This window comes from Acinonyx jubatus, chromosome A1 (assembly GCF_027475565.1).
Source record: "Acinonyx jubatus isolate Ajub_Pintada_27869175 chromosome A1, VMU_Ajub_asm_v1.0, whole genome shotgun sequence".
Lineage (NCBI taxonomy): Eukaryota > Metazoa > Chordata > Mammalia > Carnivora > Felidae > Acinonyx > Acinonyx jubatus.
In genome coordinates, this window is record NC_069380.1 from 108628836 (window position 1) to 108647413 (window position 18578).

The following is an 18578-nucleotide window of genomic DNA, read 5'->3' on the forward strand; positions in this document are numbered from 1 at the left end:
TGTTTTTCTTTTTCTTCACAACATTTCCCCACAACATTTATCATTGAATAGATTGTTTTTATTGATTTTATTTTTTCGTCAAGGCTGTCATCTCTTATTTGGTCTGTCTTCTATTAGTGAATCTAACTAGATTTAGTTTGCTTCTAATCTGCTAAAGATTTGGATAATGGATAACCAAAGCTAATGAAATTTCTACAAGTTGCTGTGAATTAAGCCTTTAGCATGTTTTTTGATAGTAAACTGCATAGAGCTAGGCCTTTGATATTAATCATAGTTCTGTGATGGCAAGAAGACCAGAATTGCAGTGACATGTTACTGCATTTGGCTTTGGATATGTAATTTTAGTTTGCAGTCAGATTGGCCTAGTGGAAAGAGCTTGAATTTTGGAATTGAGGGAATTGAGGGGATTGGGTTTTGGGTTGTACTTCTGCCACTTACTAGCTTTGTGACCTGCAGATGATCCGATTCATCTGGGCCTGTAGCATCATCTGTAAATTGGGGATTACAGTGTCTTTTTTCACAATGTTTGTAACCGTGATTAAATGACATGTGCACATTACTTTGTTTCAAACTTAATGTGTCCCCTTGTTAATTTGCCAGTTAAATATATATCATGATAAAAATTTCAATTGATTGGTTAATTTTTGAATTATCTTTTTTTCCTAAGGTTCTGGCCACTGCATTTGACACAACACTGGGAGGCAGAAAATTTGATGAGGTGTTAGTAAATCACTTCTGTGAAGAATTTGGGAAGAAATACAAGCTAGACATAAAATCCAAAATTCGTGCATTATTACGACTGTCTCAGGAGTGTGAGAAACTGAAGAAATTGATGAGTGCAAATGCTTCAGACCTCCCTTTGAGCATCGAATGTTTTATGAATGATGTTGATGTATCTGGGACTATGAATAGGTAATCAGATCACTATTTTAATGTTAAACTCAACTGTGATTTTTTTTTCTCCACTTATATTAGCATTTATTTAGCTAATTGTTGAAATTACCGTGATTGTTGTAAGCTAACTTCTGTAGGTAAAAAGTAGAGACCATTCAGCATCCTGTGTTTTCTGAAGTTTGGATTTGATTATTCTAATAATTTAGACTAATCTCTTTTACCTCATTATTTCAGTCAGTTGGTAGCTCTTGACAGGGGCTGCTGCATGTATTATATGTGAGTTGCCAGTTTTCAAAAAATCAGGGCAAGGTGCTTTAATGCTGAATAATTGTGAATTTGATGTAGTCATTGACTCAGAAATTGGTGTTCTTGGGTAGTTGAGGGTCACTTGTGGGCAGCAGCTCTTTTTATACAGTGCTGCAAGAATTCTGTGTTACTGATGTTTCATGGCTATCCTCAGAAATACCCAGAATGTTACCGTTGTCTAGTTGGGTTGCTTGGATGATGAGTGGTAAGTTCTTTAGGACGTGAACTCTACTGATAGAAGTCAGGCATGGTTGATGGCTTGTTTGGGGAAAGTGTGGCCTCAATTATCCTCAAAAAATTGAGATCGAATTTGAATTAGATTTACTGTGCCTAGTAACCACATTTGTAATCACCTTTCCTCTCTACTTGAAAGTGATGGTTTTCATTTTTATTAAGCAGCATTGTGTGTGTATGTGTTGGGTGGTCTGGGGGGCAAAGGAGTACCAGGGTATCTTTCAGAAATTGTTAGTAGAATCTTTTGTGGTAATTACAGCCAAGTAGACATTTGTAAGTGGTTTATACTTTCTAAAAACTAAAAACAGTTAATTAACCTGTGTGCTTTTTTTTTTCAACAGTTGTATTTTATGGACATCGAGTGCAAAGCTGTCATATTCTCTAGTTTATTGTCTTCATTTAGTCTGTAGTGCTCACCAGCAGTCTTTTTTTTTTTTTAATTAATGAAACCAGATAATTTCCGCCATCTAGCATTTCTTCTGATTAACTTCTGATGGGGTAAAATCCATGTAACGCTTTAAAATGAACAACTCTGTGCCATTTAGTACATTCACATTGTTGTGCGGTGACCACCTCTGTCTAGTGACAGAATGTTCTCATTGCCCCAAAATAAAACCTCATAGCCATTAAGCAGTTACTTCCCATCTTCCCTTGCCTCTCTTGTGTGGCAAACACTACTTTTTTTTTTTTTTTTTTTTTAAATCTCTATGGGTTTACCTATTCTGGGTGTTTCATGTAAATAGAAGTGTGCACTATGTGTTTTGCCATTTTTGTGTCTGACTTTAACACTGTGTTATCTGTGTTCATCATTCATGTTGTAACATGTATTGTTCTTCTATGCTTTTTATGGCAAATAGTATTTTGTTTGTATAGATAACATCACTTTTTTATCCTTTCATCACCTAATGGACCTTTGGGTTGTTTCTACCTTTTAGTTATTGTGAATGGTGCTTCTGTGACTATTCATGAATACGTGTTTGTTTGACTATCTTGTTTTCTGTTCTTTTGGGAATAAATGTAGGAGTGGAATTGCTGAGTCATATGGTAATTCTATGTTCAGTTTTTTGAGGAATTGCCAAACTATTTTCCTCAGAAGTTGGACCATTTTACATTCTCGCCAGCAGTGTACAAGGGTTTCAATTTCACCACCTTCTTGCTGACGCTTGTTACTACTACTTTATGTTAATGTCTCTCCATCATTTGAGTTGTTGGAAGGATATTTCCCTGATGGGTTTCTAAAAAATAGCACATGTGAACTCTGATAAGTTCTTGACTGTTCATGACAGTTTTCCATGTCCACCGTTTGGTTGGATAGAACATAACCTTAGCTTCTGTTCTTTCCTTGATTATCTTAAATGGAATAATACTCTCCTTTGGCATATAGCATCGCTGTGGGATTATGACAGTGTACTTTTCAGTTACTTGTTCTTTTTGTTAGATGCCCCCCCCCCTTTTAATTGATAATTTACAAATAATTTGGTTTTGTTGCTGGTGGTTTTTGATCTGTTTTTCCCAGGTATGCAGTGTGCATTTTCGGTATATATTTCATAGCTATTTAAATATGAGGGTTTTTTTCCTTGAATTACATCGTTCAGTACTTGTTCTGTTCTTGTGCTTTGATTTTATTCTTTCAGAATTTAATTTTTTTTAGAAAGAGAGTGTTGCGTGAGTGGGGAGAAAGGCAGAGGAGGAGCGAGTCGTAAGCAGGCTCCATGCCAGCACGGAGCCTGATGTGGGGCTCAGTATGACCCTGAGATCATGATCTGAGCAGAAATCAAGAGATGAATGCTTAACCGACCGAGCCACCCTGGTGCTCTGGGTGGATTCTATAGTTATGTGAATTATTTTTCCAAACAAATTTTAAAAAGAATCAAAAAGACTCTACCATTGCTTTTGACATCTTTCTAGACTTCTCTCTGCACTTTTTTTTTCATTGTTTTTATGTTGGATATTTTCAAGTATTCAACACAACAAAGAATTTTATAGTGAACATTCTTAAGCTGCCACTTGGGTTCTATTTATAACATTAACAGTACTTGTTTTGTCATGTACCTATTCATCTATTCATTCTTCTGTCTATGCACCAATTTGTTTTGGTGCATCTCAGAATAGTGCACATCTATCTGTATACTTATCCCCAAATACTAAAGTATCCATATTAATCAGAATTCAGTGTTTTATAGTTTTTGGTTTTTTATTTAATGACACACTCAGTTTTTAAATGTTCATTTGCTGAGTTTTGACAAGTGCACACATCTTTGTAACTAGTACCCTTATCATGAAATAGACCATCTTGGAAAAGCTTCCTCAGGCCTTCATCCCCAGGGGCAGCCACTTAGGGGATTTTTCATTTTAGGGGCTCATAGATTACAATTCCCTGTTCTAGAACTTTAAAAATTTTTTTTTTTTTTTTTTTTTAAGATTTTTGAGTTTATTTATTTTGAGAGAGAGAGAGTGCCCATGTGTGAGCTGGGAAGGGACCTAGAGAGTGAAAGAGAGAATGAGAGAAAAGAATCCCAAGCAGTCTCTGCACTTTCAGGGAGGAGCTATACCTTACGATTGTGACATCGTGACCTGAACTGAAACCAAGAGTTGGACGCTTAACTCACTGAGCTATGCAGGCGCCCCTAGAACTTCTTATAAATGCAGTCATATAGTATGTAGTTTTGTGTAAGACTTCTTTTGCTTTGCATAAAACTTGAGTTTGACTTAGTTGTTGCATGTGTCATTTGTTCCTCGTGTGTGCTGACTAGTGTGCCATTATAGGGTTATTGTTTTCTTGATGGACACTGGCTTTTTCCAGTTCTATTGCTATTAGGGAAAAAAAAACTCATAAAATTTTTTTTGGCGGGGGCGTGGGGCGCCTGGGTGGCTCAGTTGGTTGAGTGTCTGACTTTGGCTCAGGTCATGTTCTCACAGTTCATGAGTTCAAGCCCCATGCTGGGCTCACTGCTGTTAGAGTGGAGCCTGCTTTGGATCTTCTGTCTCCCTCTCTCTTTGCCTCTCCCCTGCTCATGCTCTCTCTCTCTCAGAGATAAATACCATATTAAAAACATAAAAAAATTATTTTTATGTTTATTTTTGAGAGAGAGAGTGTGGACGAGAGCCGGGAGGGGCAGAGAGAGAGGGAAGAGAGAGAATCCTCTGCAGGCTCTGCACTGACAGTGAGGCTTCAACTCATGAACCATGACCTTAACCAGAATCAAGAGTTGGACTCTCAACTGCCTGAGCCACCCAGGCGCTCAGGAAAAAACTCATTTTAAACGGTCACCAACACGTAAGGGATTCAGTTGTTTTATGTCCTCATCAATATTGGCATAGGTGGTCTTAAATTTTGGCTCTTCTGGTGTGTTGTATATTCTGTACCTCAGAGATACAATTCATAAAAGTCATACTCTTAAAGTGTGTAATCAGTGGGTTTTAATACATTCACAAAATTTGTAGCCATTACCGCAAGGAAGTTGTAGAATATTTTCATCATCTCATAAACCCTGGATGAGGTGTCAAGCTATAAAAAAAACTTGGAGAAACCCTAAATGCATATTTCTAAACAAAAGAAGCCAGTTTGAGAAGGTTCCATGCTGTTTGATTTCAGGGGGGAGTGAGTGATGAATAGGTGGAGCATAGGATTTTTAGGGCAGTGAAGCTATTCCATACGCCTTTATCAAGCTGGATACTTACCATCATACATTTGTCAAAGCCTATAGAACCCTAGTTTATATTACTATATGTGTCTGTATTGGGAAGGTATCACGCTAATGCAAGATGTTAATAGAATTGTGGGGGGCTGGTGAGGGGTATGTGGGAATTCTCTGTACTTTCTGTATATTTCTCTGTAAACCTAAAACTGAAAGTGTTTGAAGGAAAAAAAAAAAAGGAAAGAAAGAAATTGTACCCGTTTGCTGTCTTTCATCATCTGTTTTTCTCCTACTACAGCCCTAGGCAGCTATTCTTCTGCTTTTTGGATTTGCCCACTCTGAACATTGCATACAAATGGAGTCCTATAATATGTTTTCTTTTTTAAAAAAAATTTTTTTAAGGGCGCTGGGGTGGCTCACTTAAGCGTTTGACTTCTGCTCAGGTCATGATCTCACAGTTTGTGGGTTTGAGCCCCACGTTGGGCTCTTTGCTGACAGCTGAGAGCCTGGAGCCTGCTTCAGATTCTGTGTCTCCCTTTCTCTGTCCCTCTCTCTCTCAAAAATAAAAAAATTTTAAATGTTTTTTATTTATTTTTGAGAGAGCGAGAGAGAGTGCCCAAGCAGGAGAGAGGCAGAGAGAGAGGGAGACAGAGGATCTGAAGCCGGCTCCACGTTGTGAGGACAGAGCCCCAAGTGGAGCTTGAACTCATGAAACGAACCGTGAGATCATGAACTGAGCCGAAATCAAGAGTTGGCTCTTAATCCACTGAGTCACCTGGGCGCCCCTAATATGTGTTCTTTTTTGATTGGCTTCTTTCACCTCACATAAATACTGCTTGATGGACATTAGGTTTTTTTCTACTTTTTTGGCTGTTGTGAAGAATATTTATGTGCAATTTTTTGTGTGGACTTGTGTTTTCAATTAGTTTGGTTGTATACCTGGAGTGGAATTGTTGGGTCATACGGTAACACTGTGTTTAACATTTTGAGGAATTGACAAATCCTTTGCCAAAGTAGCCATACCATTTTGCATTCTCACCAGGAATATGTGAGGGGTCCAGTTTCTTTACATTCTTGCCAATACTTGTTATTACCTACCTTTTGATTATAGCCATGTATTCCCCACATAAAAGTGGAATGTGATTTGAACCTATTGCTGTTTTTTTCATAGAGGCAAATTTCTGGAGATGTGCGATGATCTCTTAGCTAGAGTGGAGCCACCGCTTCGTAGTGTTTTGGAACAGGCCAGTAAGTATTATTGTGACTGAGTTGTTTGTATAATTCAGGCTCTTTGGAAAATGTCATTTATAACTTTTTGTTAAAGTTATATACATTTTCATTGTATGAACTGCTTTATTGCTGCATGAAGCCTCTTGTTATCTATATTTTTCCTCTGGAGCACCCCAGCCCTCACCCTTTTGATCATATTGTCCAGTGAAATCTAATAATTTTCTCGAGTTAATTCAGACTCAGAGGTGGATATAAGCATTTCATTTATTGGTAAAAATTGTCTTTTGCATTGCTGCTTATTCTAGTCTTAAAGCCTTTTCTGTCAGTGACTCTTTTGCTGACTGAGAAATACAGCAAAGGGAGGATGTGCTAACCACAAAGCTGTTTTAACAGGATGCTTTAATTTTATCTCTAGCTAAAAGTAGAAGTTTGATTTAGGAATGTATCCTTAATTTTTCTAAAACCTTCAGCATACTTTTATTTGGAATCCACTGTTGTGTTGGTTGCTGAGTATTTCAGTGTGTTGAGATATACTGTCATCTTGACAAAGGCCCAGCTCTTAAATCAGAGTGACTATGGCACACTGGCATGTACTTTTCCATACTGGGATATCCATTTCTTTAAATAGCCCTTCTCAACGTATCGTCAGTATTTGTTGCATAAAATGTGGTGTTAGTATTTTATGAATGACTGAAGACGTTTGATGTGCACCTTCTTTACTTCTTTTATAAGGAGGCCGTACCTGTATTATTAACGTTCTAGATGGAATATTCAGGTGGCTAGACGTGCTTTGAATGCTTTTTCTTTCATGCCACATCAGGATCACTCAGTATTTCAAGGCTCTCTTATTTTTCCTTTGGCTAGCTTAAGTATTGGTGTTTAAACAATTCTTTGGTACTGTTTCAGAGATTACAGGGCCTGTACACTGCAGGGCATTGAGTATTCCTGGCACTCACCTCTTAAGTCCCAGTATTGTGCCACACTGTCCTTGTTATTTTGTGCATTAAAACATAACCTACTTGGGTCACCTGGGTGGCTCAGGAGGTTAAGCTCCCGACTTCGGCTCAGGTCATGATCTCACAGTTCACAGGTTCCAGCCCCACATCAGGCTCTGTGCTGGCTGGCTGTGCAGGCTGAGCCTGCTTGGAATCCACCCCCCCCCGCCCCCCCCAGCGCGCACGCGCGCGTGTGTGTATGTATGTATGTATGGGTAGTGGTGGTGGTGGCTGTGGGGTGAAGGAGTGGTGCAGTTTTGTTACATTTTAAGTTACTTTGTGTTAAGATGTTACATTGCTCTTTTATTTCAATGCAAAGTACTAATTTATTTTTATTTTTTTTAATTAAAAAATTTTTTTAAGCATTTTTTTTATTTGAGAGAAAGAGAGAACGCATGTGATGCATATATGTGTGTGGGAGGGGCAGAAGGAGGGAGAGAGAGAATCCCAAGCAGGCTCTATGCTGTCAGTGCAGAGCCCGTCATGGGACTTAGTCTCACAAATTGTGCGATCATGACCTGAGCTGAAATCAAGAGTCAGACACTTAACTGACTGAGCCACCCTGCTGCCCCGTAAAGTACTAAAGATTGTTTTAATCTAAATCTTCTAATCATCTTAAAATAGAGTTAAAGAAAGAAGATATTTATGCAGTGGAGATAGTTGGTGGTGCGACACGAATCCCTGCAGTGAAAGAGAAGATCAGCAAATTTTTTGGAAAAGAACTTAGTACAACATTAAATGCTGATGAAGCGGTCACTCGAGGCTGTGCGTTGCAGGTGAGCTTTCTTTCATAGGTAGCCAGCCATTTATAGGTTATTGTTCCCAGATGGCTTTGCTTTTCTGTATTCACTAATAATCTGAGGTCACCTCAGGATGATCTGAAGGTGTAAGGTTCTGAAATTTTAGTTTTTAAAATGGATATCACAGGTGGTATTGATAAATGGAATTGTACCCTGTAATACACAGTAAGATAAATTAATTTATTAGAAGCATATGTAAGCCTGAGATATTATGAGAATTTGGCATACTAATCGTCTATATATGAAGTAATCTTCTACATCAGTTAAGTAAAGGTTTAAGTTAATGGGAAAATGGTAGGTAATGGCTGGAAGATAATTCGACAAATGGTAACAAGTTTTTAAAACCACTTACTCAGACATCATTAAATAACTAATGTAAATACTTAAAAACCATTGATGGTTTTTTGAAGTTATTATTTATACATCTCATAATAGTTCATAATGTCTGTACTTGTCATATGGAATTTTTAAAAATTATTATTCTAGTGTGCAATCTTATCGCCTGCTTTCAAAGTCAGAGAATTTTCTATAACTGATGTAGTACCATATCCAATATCTCTGAGATGGAATTCTCCAGCTGAAGAAGGGTCAAGGTAATAACATTTATTAATTATTTTTATATTTAAAGTTAACTTAGTGTTAGGTCTGAGTAAAATATTGCCCTCTGTTTCACCTTTTACAAATCCGTAACGTTTTGTCACAGTGCATGAAGCAGAGTGATGCCTTACTTTAGTCTTGAGAATAAATTTGTGTCCTTATTTAGTTTCCTGTTGATCCGACTGAAATAATTGAAGCCTTTTATGTGCTTATTGAAGTATGTTCCTTTTCTTAAAATTGATTTTATACGTATGTATAGATAGACATGTCGGTTTTTTATTTTCCTTGGAAGCTCTTCTATCCTGGAAATGATGCCAGATGAGAGCAAGAGAAGAGTAACTAGAGCCATGCTATAATTACTAACATAGCATACATTGGTAAAAGTGTTCAGGAATATCTTAAATTGGTGTGTTTTTGTCTTTTTCCTTTGTCTAGTGACTGTGAAGTCTTTACAAAAAATCATGCTGCTCCTTTCTCTAAAGTACTCACCTTTTATAGAAAGGAACCTTTCACTCTTGAGGCCTATTATAGCTCTCCGCAGGATTTGCCCTATCCAGATCCTGCTATAGGTAAGTAGAGTTGGGAATTAAAAAAAAAAAAAAAAAAAAATACTTGGGAGAACTGGGATAGTAGGGCAAATACAATATTCTGAAGTTTAGTTCATACACAAAAAACCTCTGCCAGTCTTTTTACCAGTTCAGTACTAGCAGGATGGTTATTATTTAATTTGGTCTCCTATTATGTGGGCAGTTATTTCTTGGCTAATGAACATAGTGGGTATACCTTGCACATAATATTCCTAGATACCGAAAAAGAGTTAAATTCAGTTTTGACCATAACACAAGAGTTATACACAGAAAATCATTAGGAAATTGTTATATCAGTACCCTAGGTCATGGACCCATGTTGGTTAGAGTCTTCATAGACTCTCAGAAACTCTTACAATCTGGAAATAATACCAGGTAAAGAGAGAGAAATTAGAGTTACATGATAATTACAGAATTAGAATGCATGAGTCAAGTATAGGAATACCGTGAATGATACTTAGAAGCTATGGGAAAGGTAATCTCTGTTTTCCTCATTTATAAACTGGAATAAGAATGATCATTCATATTTTGCAGAGGTTTGTGAATTATAAAACTTAAGTAAAACTCTGGTATACTAACTGACTCCGTATATGGCAGTTTTTTGGTAAATGACAGAAGCAGTATGGAATCCCTGGGTTTTTTTTTTTTCAGTAGTGGAGAAGGTGACATCGGTTTAGGAACTTATCTGGCAGTGGCATATAAAGATGAATTGTAGTAAGGGACCAATGGTAAGGGAATGTTTGGAGGGTTAGGAGACGTTTGAATCCTTAATTGGGACAAGGTACTAAGAGTTTGACTATTTGTGAAAGAAGAAGGAGAAATATGATCATGTAAGCTTGTAAGAGTATTTGAAGCATCATGTTACTGACTTATCACTGGGAAATGGGCATAACCTGGTGATATAGGAATATATTCATGTTTGAATTCGTCCTCTCAGGTCATATTTTCTCTTTTGTCTCATATGTCCCTAGCTCAGTTTTTAGTTCAGAAAGTCACTCCTCAGTCTGATGGCTCCAGTTCAAAAGTGAAAGTCAAGGTGCGAGTAAATGTCCATGGCATCTTCAGTGTGTCTAGTGCATCTCTAGTGGAAGTGCTCAAGTTTGAGGAAAATGAGGAACCGATGGAAACAGATCAGAATGCAAAGGAGGAAGAGGTAATTTGGATGTTTTATACTAGAGGTGACTTGGCTAGAAATTCTAGCAAATTTACTGGGTGGCAAGGGAGGAACTTTGTGACAGAGTGCTGAAGGTGAGTTTGCACGTGTCCCCTTATTCAAGCAGATACGTCTTTATACAATCTTTCAGTTGAGTTATTTTTGATTCTGATTACTGAAGAATGCTTGGAGTCTCAGTTATTTTCACAAGTAGATTGTATTCTCATTGGAATCATGCACTGGGCCTCATCCTTCTTGTGCATCAAAATCAAGGCTTTATGAAACTACTGAGTCTCCAGAGATTTTATTGAGTTGGTCTGGATTAAGGCCCAGGTATCAGTTTTAGAAACCTCCGAGGTCACTCTAATGTGCTGCAGGCATTGAGAGCCAAGAATTGAGGTCTCCACAAACTTTGCTTTATCATTATTGTCAGCCTTTGTTCTTTTAACAGAATTCTGAAGGTGTTCAGCTCCCCTAATACATGCAGTGGTTGTACTTGGGAGGATGAAAAGACTAATTTAAAAACTTTAAAGTCTCCAGACTTTTGAGAGAGATTTACTCATGAGGAAGCTGGGAGAAACTCCTTTCTCTTCAGAAACGTCTGTTAAATATTGCCACACTGCATCAGATGAGTTTACAAAGTAGTAAAGTACACTGCTTTGGTTTACAGAGTAGTTCCACAGCCACCCTGGTTTACATAACAACTGTTACTCCCTTGTGCAGATGTATGAACTGAGATCCAGAGAGGAAGACTTCCCTATTAGAGATAACATATGTCATAGCTGGAATTGGAGTCTAGGTATTCTGAGTGCTGATAATTGAGCAGGAATTACCTACCATGTGATTTTGCCTCTGTGTTAGGAGGGTTGCTTACTCTTTCATTAGTGTTTCCTAGTTTCGGGATTTGATACGACCTGTTTTTCAGAAGATGCAAGTGGATCAGGAGGAACCACATGCTGAAGAGCAGCAGCAGCACACGCCAGCAGAGACTAAGGCAGAGTCTGAAGAAATGGAGGTATAAGTTGTGTGTGTGTGTGTGTGTGTGTGTAATTATTTTTTTTTGAGAGACGGAGGGCATGAGTGGGGGAGGGGCAGAGAAAGGGTGAGAGAATCCCAACCAGGTTCCATGGTGTCGGCATGGAGCCCAGCATGGGATTTGTTCCCACAAACTGCAAGATAACGACCTGAGCCGAAATCAAGAGTCATGTGCTCAACCTACCCAGGTGCCCCATAGTTGTGTTTGTGAATGTGATTTGTAATCTCTTCACATTGATGGTTTGGCTGAGATAGTGCATCTTAGAAGGTAGTTATGCATTTGACCCTTGAATAATGTGCAGGTTAAGGATCCTGACCTCTATGCAGTAAAAAGCCTGTGTATAACGTCTGGCTCCCCCAAAAGTTGACTAGTGGCCTACTGTTGACCAGAAGCCCTACTAGTCACAAAATAAGTAGTTGATTAACTCCTTTTGTATGTTACATGTATTAAATATTGTATTCTTACAAGAAGATAAGCTAGAGAAAAAATGTTACTAAGAAAATCATAAAGCAGAGACCATGCACTTGGAGTACTGTACTGTTTCAAAAAGAAATCCATATATGCATGGACCTGTGCGGTTCAAACCTGTATTATTCGAGGGTCAGCCGTGTTAGGAATTCTCCATGTATTTGAAACTTTTAAGCAAGATTTTGTAGTGTGTTTGGAAAGTGTTTGGCTAGAACATTGAACTGTAGTCCATTTGGTATGTGGGAAGAATGTACTCAGAAACTAGTTTTGCTAGGTTGTGATTGGTTCTTGTTGGTTTCTGAATGGCTGTTGCTGTTAATCACCCTACCTATAATTTATTTTTTACTGATAAATGGGACATAATTTTTTCAAATTTTGTTATCTGACACTTGTCTTTGGTCTAAAGATAGTGTTTTAAATAATAAGGTATATCCTAACTACTTATTTGAAAATATATATGTAGCACTGTTGAATCCTTCACGATCCTATTTTTTTAATTTATTTTTTAAAATTATTCTTGAGAGTGAGAATGCGCCCATGTGCGTGGTGGGGGTGGGTGTGGTGCAGGCAGAGAGAGAGGGAGAGAGAGGATCCCACAACAGCTGTCAGCATGGAGCCTGACTTGAGGCTTGATCTCATGAACCACAAGATCACGACCTGAGTGAGCCCAAATCCAGAGTTGGACACTTAACTGACTGAGCCACCCAGGTGCCCCTGTAATCCTGTTCTTTAACTTGGTGACATCCAAGTTTTCGTGTTTAAATTTGTTGTCAGTATTGAAAACGTGTTTTCTTTCAACTTAGGATATTGCAATGTGTAGTCTAACCTTTGTAACCTATTTCTGATTGTTTGGCAGAACGTGTAGATGGCTTAAGTCTGTAAACTCATTTTTTTTTTTTAAAGTTTTTGTTTTTAAGTTTATTTCCGAGAGAGAGAGAGCAGGGGAGGGGCAGAGAGAGAGGGAGACAGAATTCCAAGCACGCTCTGTACTGTCAGCACAGAGCCTGATGTGGAGCTCAGACTCACAGAACTGTGAGATCATGACCGGAGCTGAAACCAAGAGTCAGATGCTGAATTGACTGGGCCCCCAGGCGGTGCTGTTAACTCATTTTCACATCAGCTTATTAGTATATTTGAAATTATTGTGAGTGTGCAAATCATAAAAAAGAATAATGGTCAGAGGAAGTGGAAAAGCCTACTTATAGGCCTTTTCCAAGGTAGAAAACCATTCATGGTGAGTGGTGGAGGGCAACAGTCTGAGGGAGTAGTACTTTGTGTGTATATGGAGAACTGTCGAGGAGAAAGGAAAGGTGCTCTGTCCCTTCCCCTCCTAGTGCTGTGGAGCTGTGGGAAATTTCAGTGGGCTGGTTAGGCTTCTTTGTTGACGTGGCTTGAGAACTGACACCTTTCCTAGTATGAAATTAAATGCAAATGATAAATTTTAGAAACTGACTTAACTTGGATAGGAGGTGGGGGAAATGGCTTTGAAATGGTGCCTTGTATCATACAGCAAATTGAATTCCAGATAAGTTAGGTAGTTAAAAAAAAACAACAAAACAACAAATGAATATTTTTCCAGTCTTTGAATCAGGGAGGGCTTTGAAAGCATGCAAGTAATGAAAGTTATCCCAAAGGAAAAAAAGGGATACATTTAACAATAAAGACTTGTATAGATATATGGACAAATAATACAAAGTTAAAAAAAGTGGAAAAAGTCAGTTGAGGGAAAAAAATCACCAAAATGCTAAGAGATGTTGGTTGATAAATGCCAAGGGAATATGAAGAAATAGGTAAGTGTGTGAGATAAGGTTATTTTTTTTAATAAAGTGTATTTATTTTGAGAGAGAGAGAGAGAGAGAGAGAGATCAAGAGTGCTCATGTGCAAGTGGGAGAGGAGCAGAGAAAGAGGGAGCAAGAGAGAATCCCAAGCAGGCTCTGCATTGACAGCATGGAGATATGAGGTTTGAATTCACAAGCCAGGAGTGAGATCATGACCTGAGCTGAAATCAAGACTCGGATACCTAACTGAGCCATCCAGGCACACCAAGGTTATTGACCCAAAGAAAATCATAGATGATGGTAAACAAATTCTTGTTTGTGGCCAGGGTGTGGTGGATGGATTGTCTGATTCTTTGTGAGAATGTAAATTGGTATAGACGATCTGGAAATCATATTGGTAATAGGTTTCTGAACCATAAATTCGTATCTTTCCCTAATATCATATCCAAACCTGTATGTTTAGATAAGATTGGAAGAAAATTGGAGAAGATTTAATAGTGATTATGTGTTGGGACGTCTGGCTGGCCCAGTCGGTTAAGTGTCCGACTTTGACTCAAGTCATTATCTCACAGCTCTTGCGTTTGAGCCTTGCGTCGGGCTGTATGCTGACAGCTCTGAGCCTGGAGCCTGCTTAGGAGACTGTGTCTCCCTTGCCCTCCGCGCCCCCCTGCCCCCCCCCCCCCCCCCCGCTTGTGCTCTGTCTCTCTGTCTCTGTCTCTCAAAAATAAAGAAAACGTTAAAACATTAAAAAAAATTGTGATTATGTGTTGATTGTGGGATTATGAGAGGTTTTGTGTGTGTTTATGCAGTGCGGCAGTATTCGGTATATTTACATTGTGATGTAGCCAATCTTCTAAACGTTTTCATCTTGCCGTTTGGAAACTCTGTGCATATTAAACAGCAACTCCCCATTCCCCCATGTCCCTTACCCCCAGCCCCTGGCACCCACCATTACTTCTGTGGCTGTGGATTTGACTACTCACAGTATTTATATTTTTAACTTTGCAGATACTATAAGAAGTAGCCCCAGGTTATTGAGATTAGAATACAAAGTGATAAAAAAGCAAAAAGAACTCTTGAAATGGAAGTTTAAGGTGGCCCATATATGTTTGTTAATAGTGATTTCTTGTTATTTTAGACCTCTCAAGCTGGATCAAAAGACAAAAAGATGGACCAACCACCCCAAGCCAAGAAGGCAAAAGTGAAGACCAGTACTGTGGACCTGCCCATTGAGAATCAGCTGTTATGGCAGATAGACAGAGAGATGCTCAACTTGTACATCGAAAATGAGGTGGTTATTTCCAGCCTCTTAGAACATTCACCTAACTGATGAATATGGCCATAGAGCTCAAACTCTTTGTCTAGTGACCTTTATGGGGCTTGAGGCAGCAATTTTAGGTTTTTGGGTAATGCAAGGGCAAATCCCATGTAATGTCAAAATTCTTTTACGGTATATGTCTATATTGCTAGAAGCTGTGTTATGAGATCTTTAACATTACGTCTTTGATTTAATGGTGGTATTGTTCATGTTCAGGTGTGTGAGTGTGTTTGTTCACTTGGGAGCTTGGCATGTTTGATGAGGTGGGTCACGGAAGTTGATGGTAGTAGAAATCAAAGCATCAGTGGTAGTGCCATTTTGTTCATTAGTTCCTTTCCCTACTGCTAGTCAATACTGAACTCTTGTTATGGTGAGTGATGCAAGGTTTGGGACCCTGCAGCACAAATTATTGAATGAATTGTCTGCTGTTAGTTTTTTTTTTTTTTTTTTTTAATATCATGTATCCCTTGGGTCTTAGATTTGTTTTATAGAATTATAGCATTTACACTGTGTGAATGATTTGATGTTTTTCTTTGGTATTTAGTAATACTGCAGAGTATACCACCTTGTGACATTGAGCTGATAGTTTCTTAAAGTTCACTTGTCTTAAATTCTCTTCCTTATTTTTGCTTTTGAGTTTGTAAATATTGATAATTTCTATTTATTTTTTATTATAAAAATTTTTTTTTTAACTTTTACTCAGTTTTGAGAGATAAGAATGTGAGCAGGTTAAGGGCAGAGAGGGAGAAGGAGACACAGTCTGAATGAAGCAGGTTCCAGACTCCGAGCTGTCAGCACAGAGCCCGACACAGGGCTCGAACTCAGGAGCTGGGAGATCATGACCTGAGCTGAAGTCAGATGCTTAACTGACTGAGCCACCCAGGCACCCCTATTTTTTTTCTAAGTACACCTACAAAACTCAGAGTTGATCTTCATAATTTATTGAGGACTAATATTTCCACTTCTCATTCATGGATGATTTGCAGAGCTAAGAGGATTTGGGGAAGAAGGGTTCTCTCCTTGTAGGACGACATTAGTTAACATTTAAGAGGACCTCGTCTCAGCTGTCTGAATATCTAATGTGTACTGTTCTCAGGGTAAGATGATCATGCAGGATAAACTGGAGAAAGAGAGGAATGATGCCAAGAATGCTGTGGAAGAGTACGTGTACGAGATGAGGGACAAGCTTAGCGGCGAGTATGAGAAGTTTGTGAGTGAAGCTGTAAGTATGTGCCTGCCTATTCCATGTTTTCTGGGAGTGGCCTCAGCTGTATTAAGTAGAAAGGGAGCTGGCATCTGTAGGTATATGTTCAAATGATTAAAATGTGCTTTTCTGGCGGAAAAGTGTTGTATTTTTTTTAGTGCAATGATTCCCAAAGGCTAGTCTTCATCATTTTTTTTTTGTTTGTTTTTGTTGCATCACTTTTTGATACATTTGCATGCTATTATTTACCTTGTATTTAAAAAAAATCAGCTCACTTTTCTTTGAGGCTTACTGTTATTTTATTTCACTTTTAAAAAATTGAGGCGTAATTGATACATAAACATTATGTTAGTTTCAGGAATACAACATAGTGACATGTGCAAACCTGAAATGATGACCGTAAGTCTAGTTAAACATCTGTCACTACACATAGTTACAAAAGTTTTTTTAAGATTTTATTTTTTTATAGCTTACATATTTTCAAATGCTTTTTGTATTTCTGAAAATTTCAAACATCCAGATGTGTCCAAATTTTTAAACCTATCCCTTACGTACCAGAGAGAATTATAAAACTGTCTGCAGGTAACAAGCAAAATAATACTGCCAGTCTTGTCTGTGTCTCCCTACTCCCCCCATATTTTAGAGGGAATTCAGATGCTGTAGTCTGTGTTTCTGACTTCACTGGCCAGTTGACTAATTTTTGTCATCACTAATTATATTTTATTCATCTTTAGGATCGTAACAGTTTTACCTTGAAATTAGAAGATACTGAAAACTGGTTGTATGAGGATGGAGAAGACCAGCCAAAGCAAGTTTATGTTGATAAATTGGCAGAATTAAAAGTAAGTGATTTTGGGGGGGGCTGGGGAGAGAGAGACAGAGACAGACAGACAGACACCCAGGTGCTCCAGAGCATGTGACTCTTGATCTTGGGAGTTGTGAGTTCATTCCCCATGTTGGACCTAGTGCTTCCTTTTTTTTCCTTTCATTTTTAAATTTAAAAAAAAATTTTTTTTTTAGCATTCATTTTTGAGGGACAAAGTATGAGTGGGGGAGGGGCAGAGAGAGAGGGAGATACAGACTCTGCAGTAGGCTCCAGGCCCTGAGCTGTCAGCACAGATATTGATGGGGGGCTTGAAGTCAAGAACCATGAGATAGTGACCTGAGCCGAAGTTGGATGCCTAACCGACTGAGCCACCTAGGTGCCCCCATTATCTTTGTTTTAGAACCTTGAGGTAACAAAATTATTTTTCTGAAAATGGAGTTTAGCCTTAAAATGTTTCACTGAAGGAGATTGCATTCTTGATACAGAGGTGGAAAACCTAGCAAAACCTGTCCTAAAGGCAACTGTAATGCAATTGGGGGAGGGTTGTTATGTAACTTTTTTTTTTTTTAAGTTTTATTTGTATTTATTTTGAGAGAGAGAAAGCGAGAGTCGGGTGGGGGGACAGAGAGAGAGGGAGAGAGAGAATCTTAAGGAGGCCCCATGCTGCCAGCACAGAGTCCGCTGTGGGGCTTGAACTCATGAAGCTGCAAGATCATGATCTGAGCTGAAACCAAGAATCGGATGCTTAACCGACTGAGCCACCTGGGAGCCCCATATAGCTTTGATTTTCAGTAAAGCAAAAACATCTGGTTTTGTATTAAAGAATCTGATCATTAAACTTAGGGTTGAAAGCACAAAAAAATGAAGGGGCTGAAAAAGTTCAGTTGGGAGTAGGTTAGGGTGAAGATCTAAAGGCCCTTGGATCATTCCTGGTACACTGAATGTTTTAGTGCATGTCCAGGGTCATTGCCTTTTCTGTGAGTTAAGGGCTACAAATGAATGAAGTGACTGTGTTTGAATAAAACTTTATTTAAAAAAAAAATAACAAAAAATGATCTAAGGTTGAGGCCTTTGTTTGCAAAAGGATGCAAATGCACAAGAAGAACTTTTCACCTTTCTGTGGATTACTTTGTTGTCAAACTGGGCCATTGTGACTCCCTTCTGAAATGGAATTGCTCAAGGACCGTGCCTTCAAATTTCCTGTCATTCTGGAAGGATACTAAGAGCTTCCAGAGAGATCCTTCAGATTGAGTTTTTTGTTTTAGTTTTTATTATGGGCGATGTTCAAACACAGTAAAGTAGAACAGTAGTTTCAACTTTTGTCAGTTGATGACCAATTTTGTTTCATTTTTGCTCCCTTCCACTCCTAGGTATTTGATGAAAGTCTTTTGTGTTGTATTTAATCTGAAAATATTTCAGTATGTATTTAAAAGAAAATGCAACATTAAACTATATATCATTATTACATTAAAAAATTCTTTCGTATCCCCCCCACCACCCCCATCCCCCTTTT

General features: G+C 38.4%; 1 protein-coding gene across 4 annotated transcripts in view; it reads left to right on the top strand.

The window, feature by feature from the left end:
- The window catches only part of HSPA4 (heat shock protein family A (Hsp70) member 4), a 90944-nt gene that overhangs the window by 23572 nt on the left and 48794 nt on the right, over positions 1-18578 (top strand). For all 4 annotated transcript variants that reach the window (XM_053220972.1, XM_027076703.2, XM_027076705.2 and 1 more), the window contains 10 exons: positions 668-912; positions 6244-6320; positions 7922-8073; positions 8584-8690; positions 9130-9263; positions 10253-10434; positions 11360-11449; positions 14856-15008; positions 16132-16257; positions 16974-17081. In XM_053220972.1, the coding sequence (XP_053076947.1) occupies positions 668-912; positions 6244-6320; positions 7922-8073; positions 8584-8690; positions 9130-9263; positions 10253-10434; positions 11360-11449; positions 14856-15008; positions 16132-16257; positions 16974-17081 (1374 nt within the window). The remainder of the gene's footprint in view (positions 1-667; positions 913-6243; positions 6321-7921; positions 8074-8583; positions 8691-9129; positions 9264-10252; positions 10435-11359; positions 11450-14855; positions 15009-16131; positions 16258-16973; positions 17082-18578) is intronic.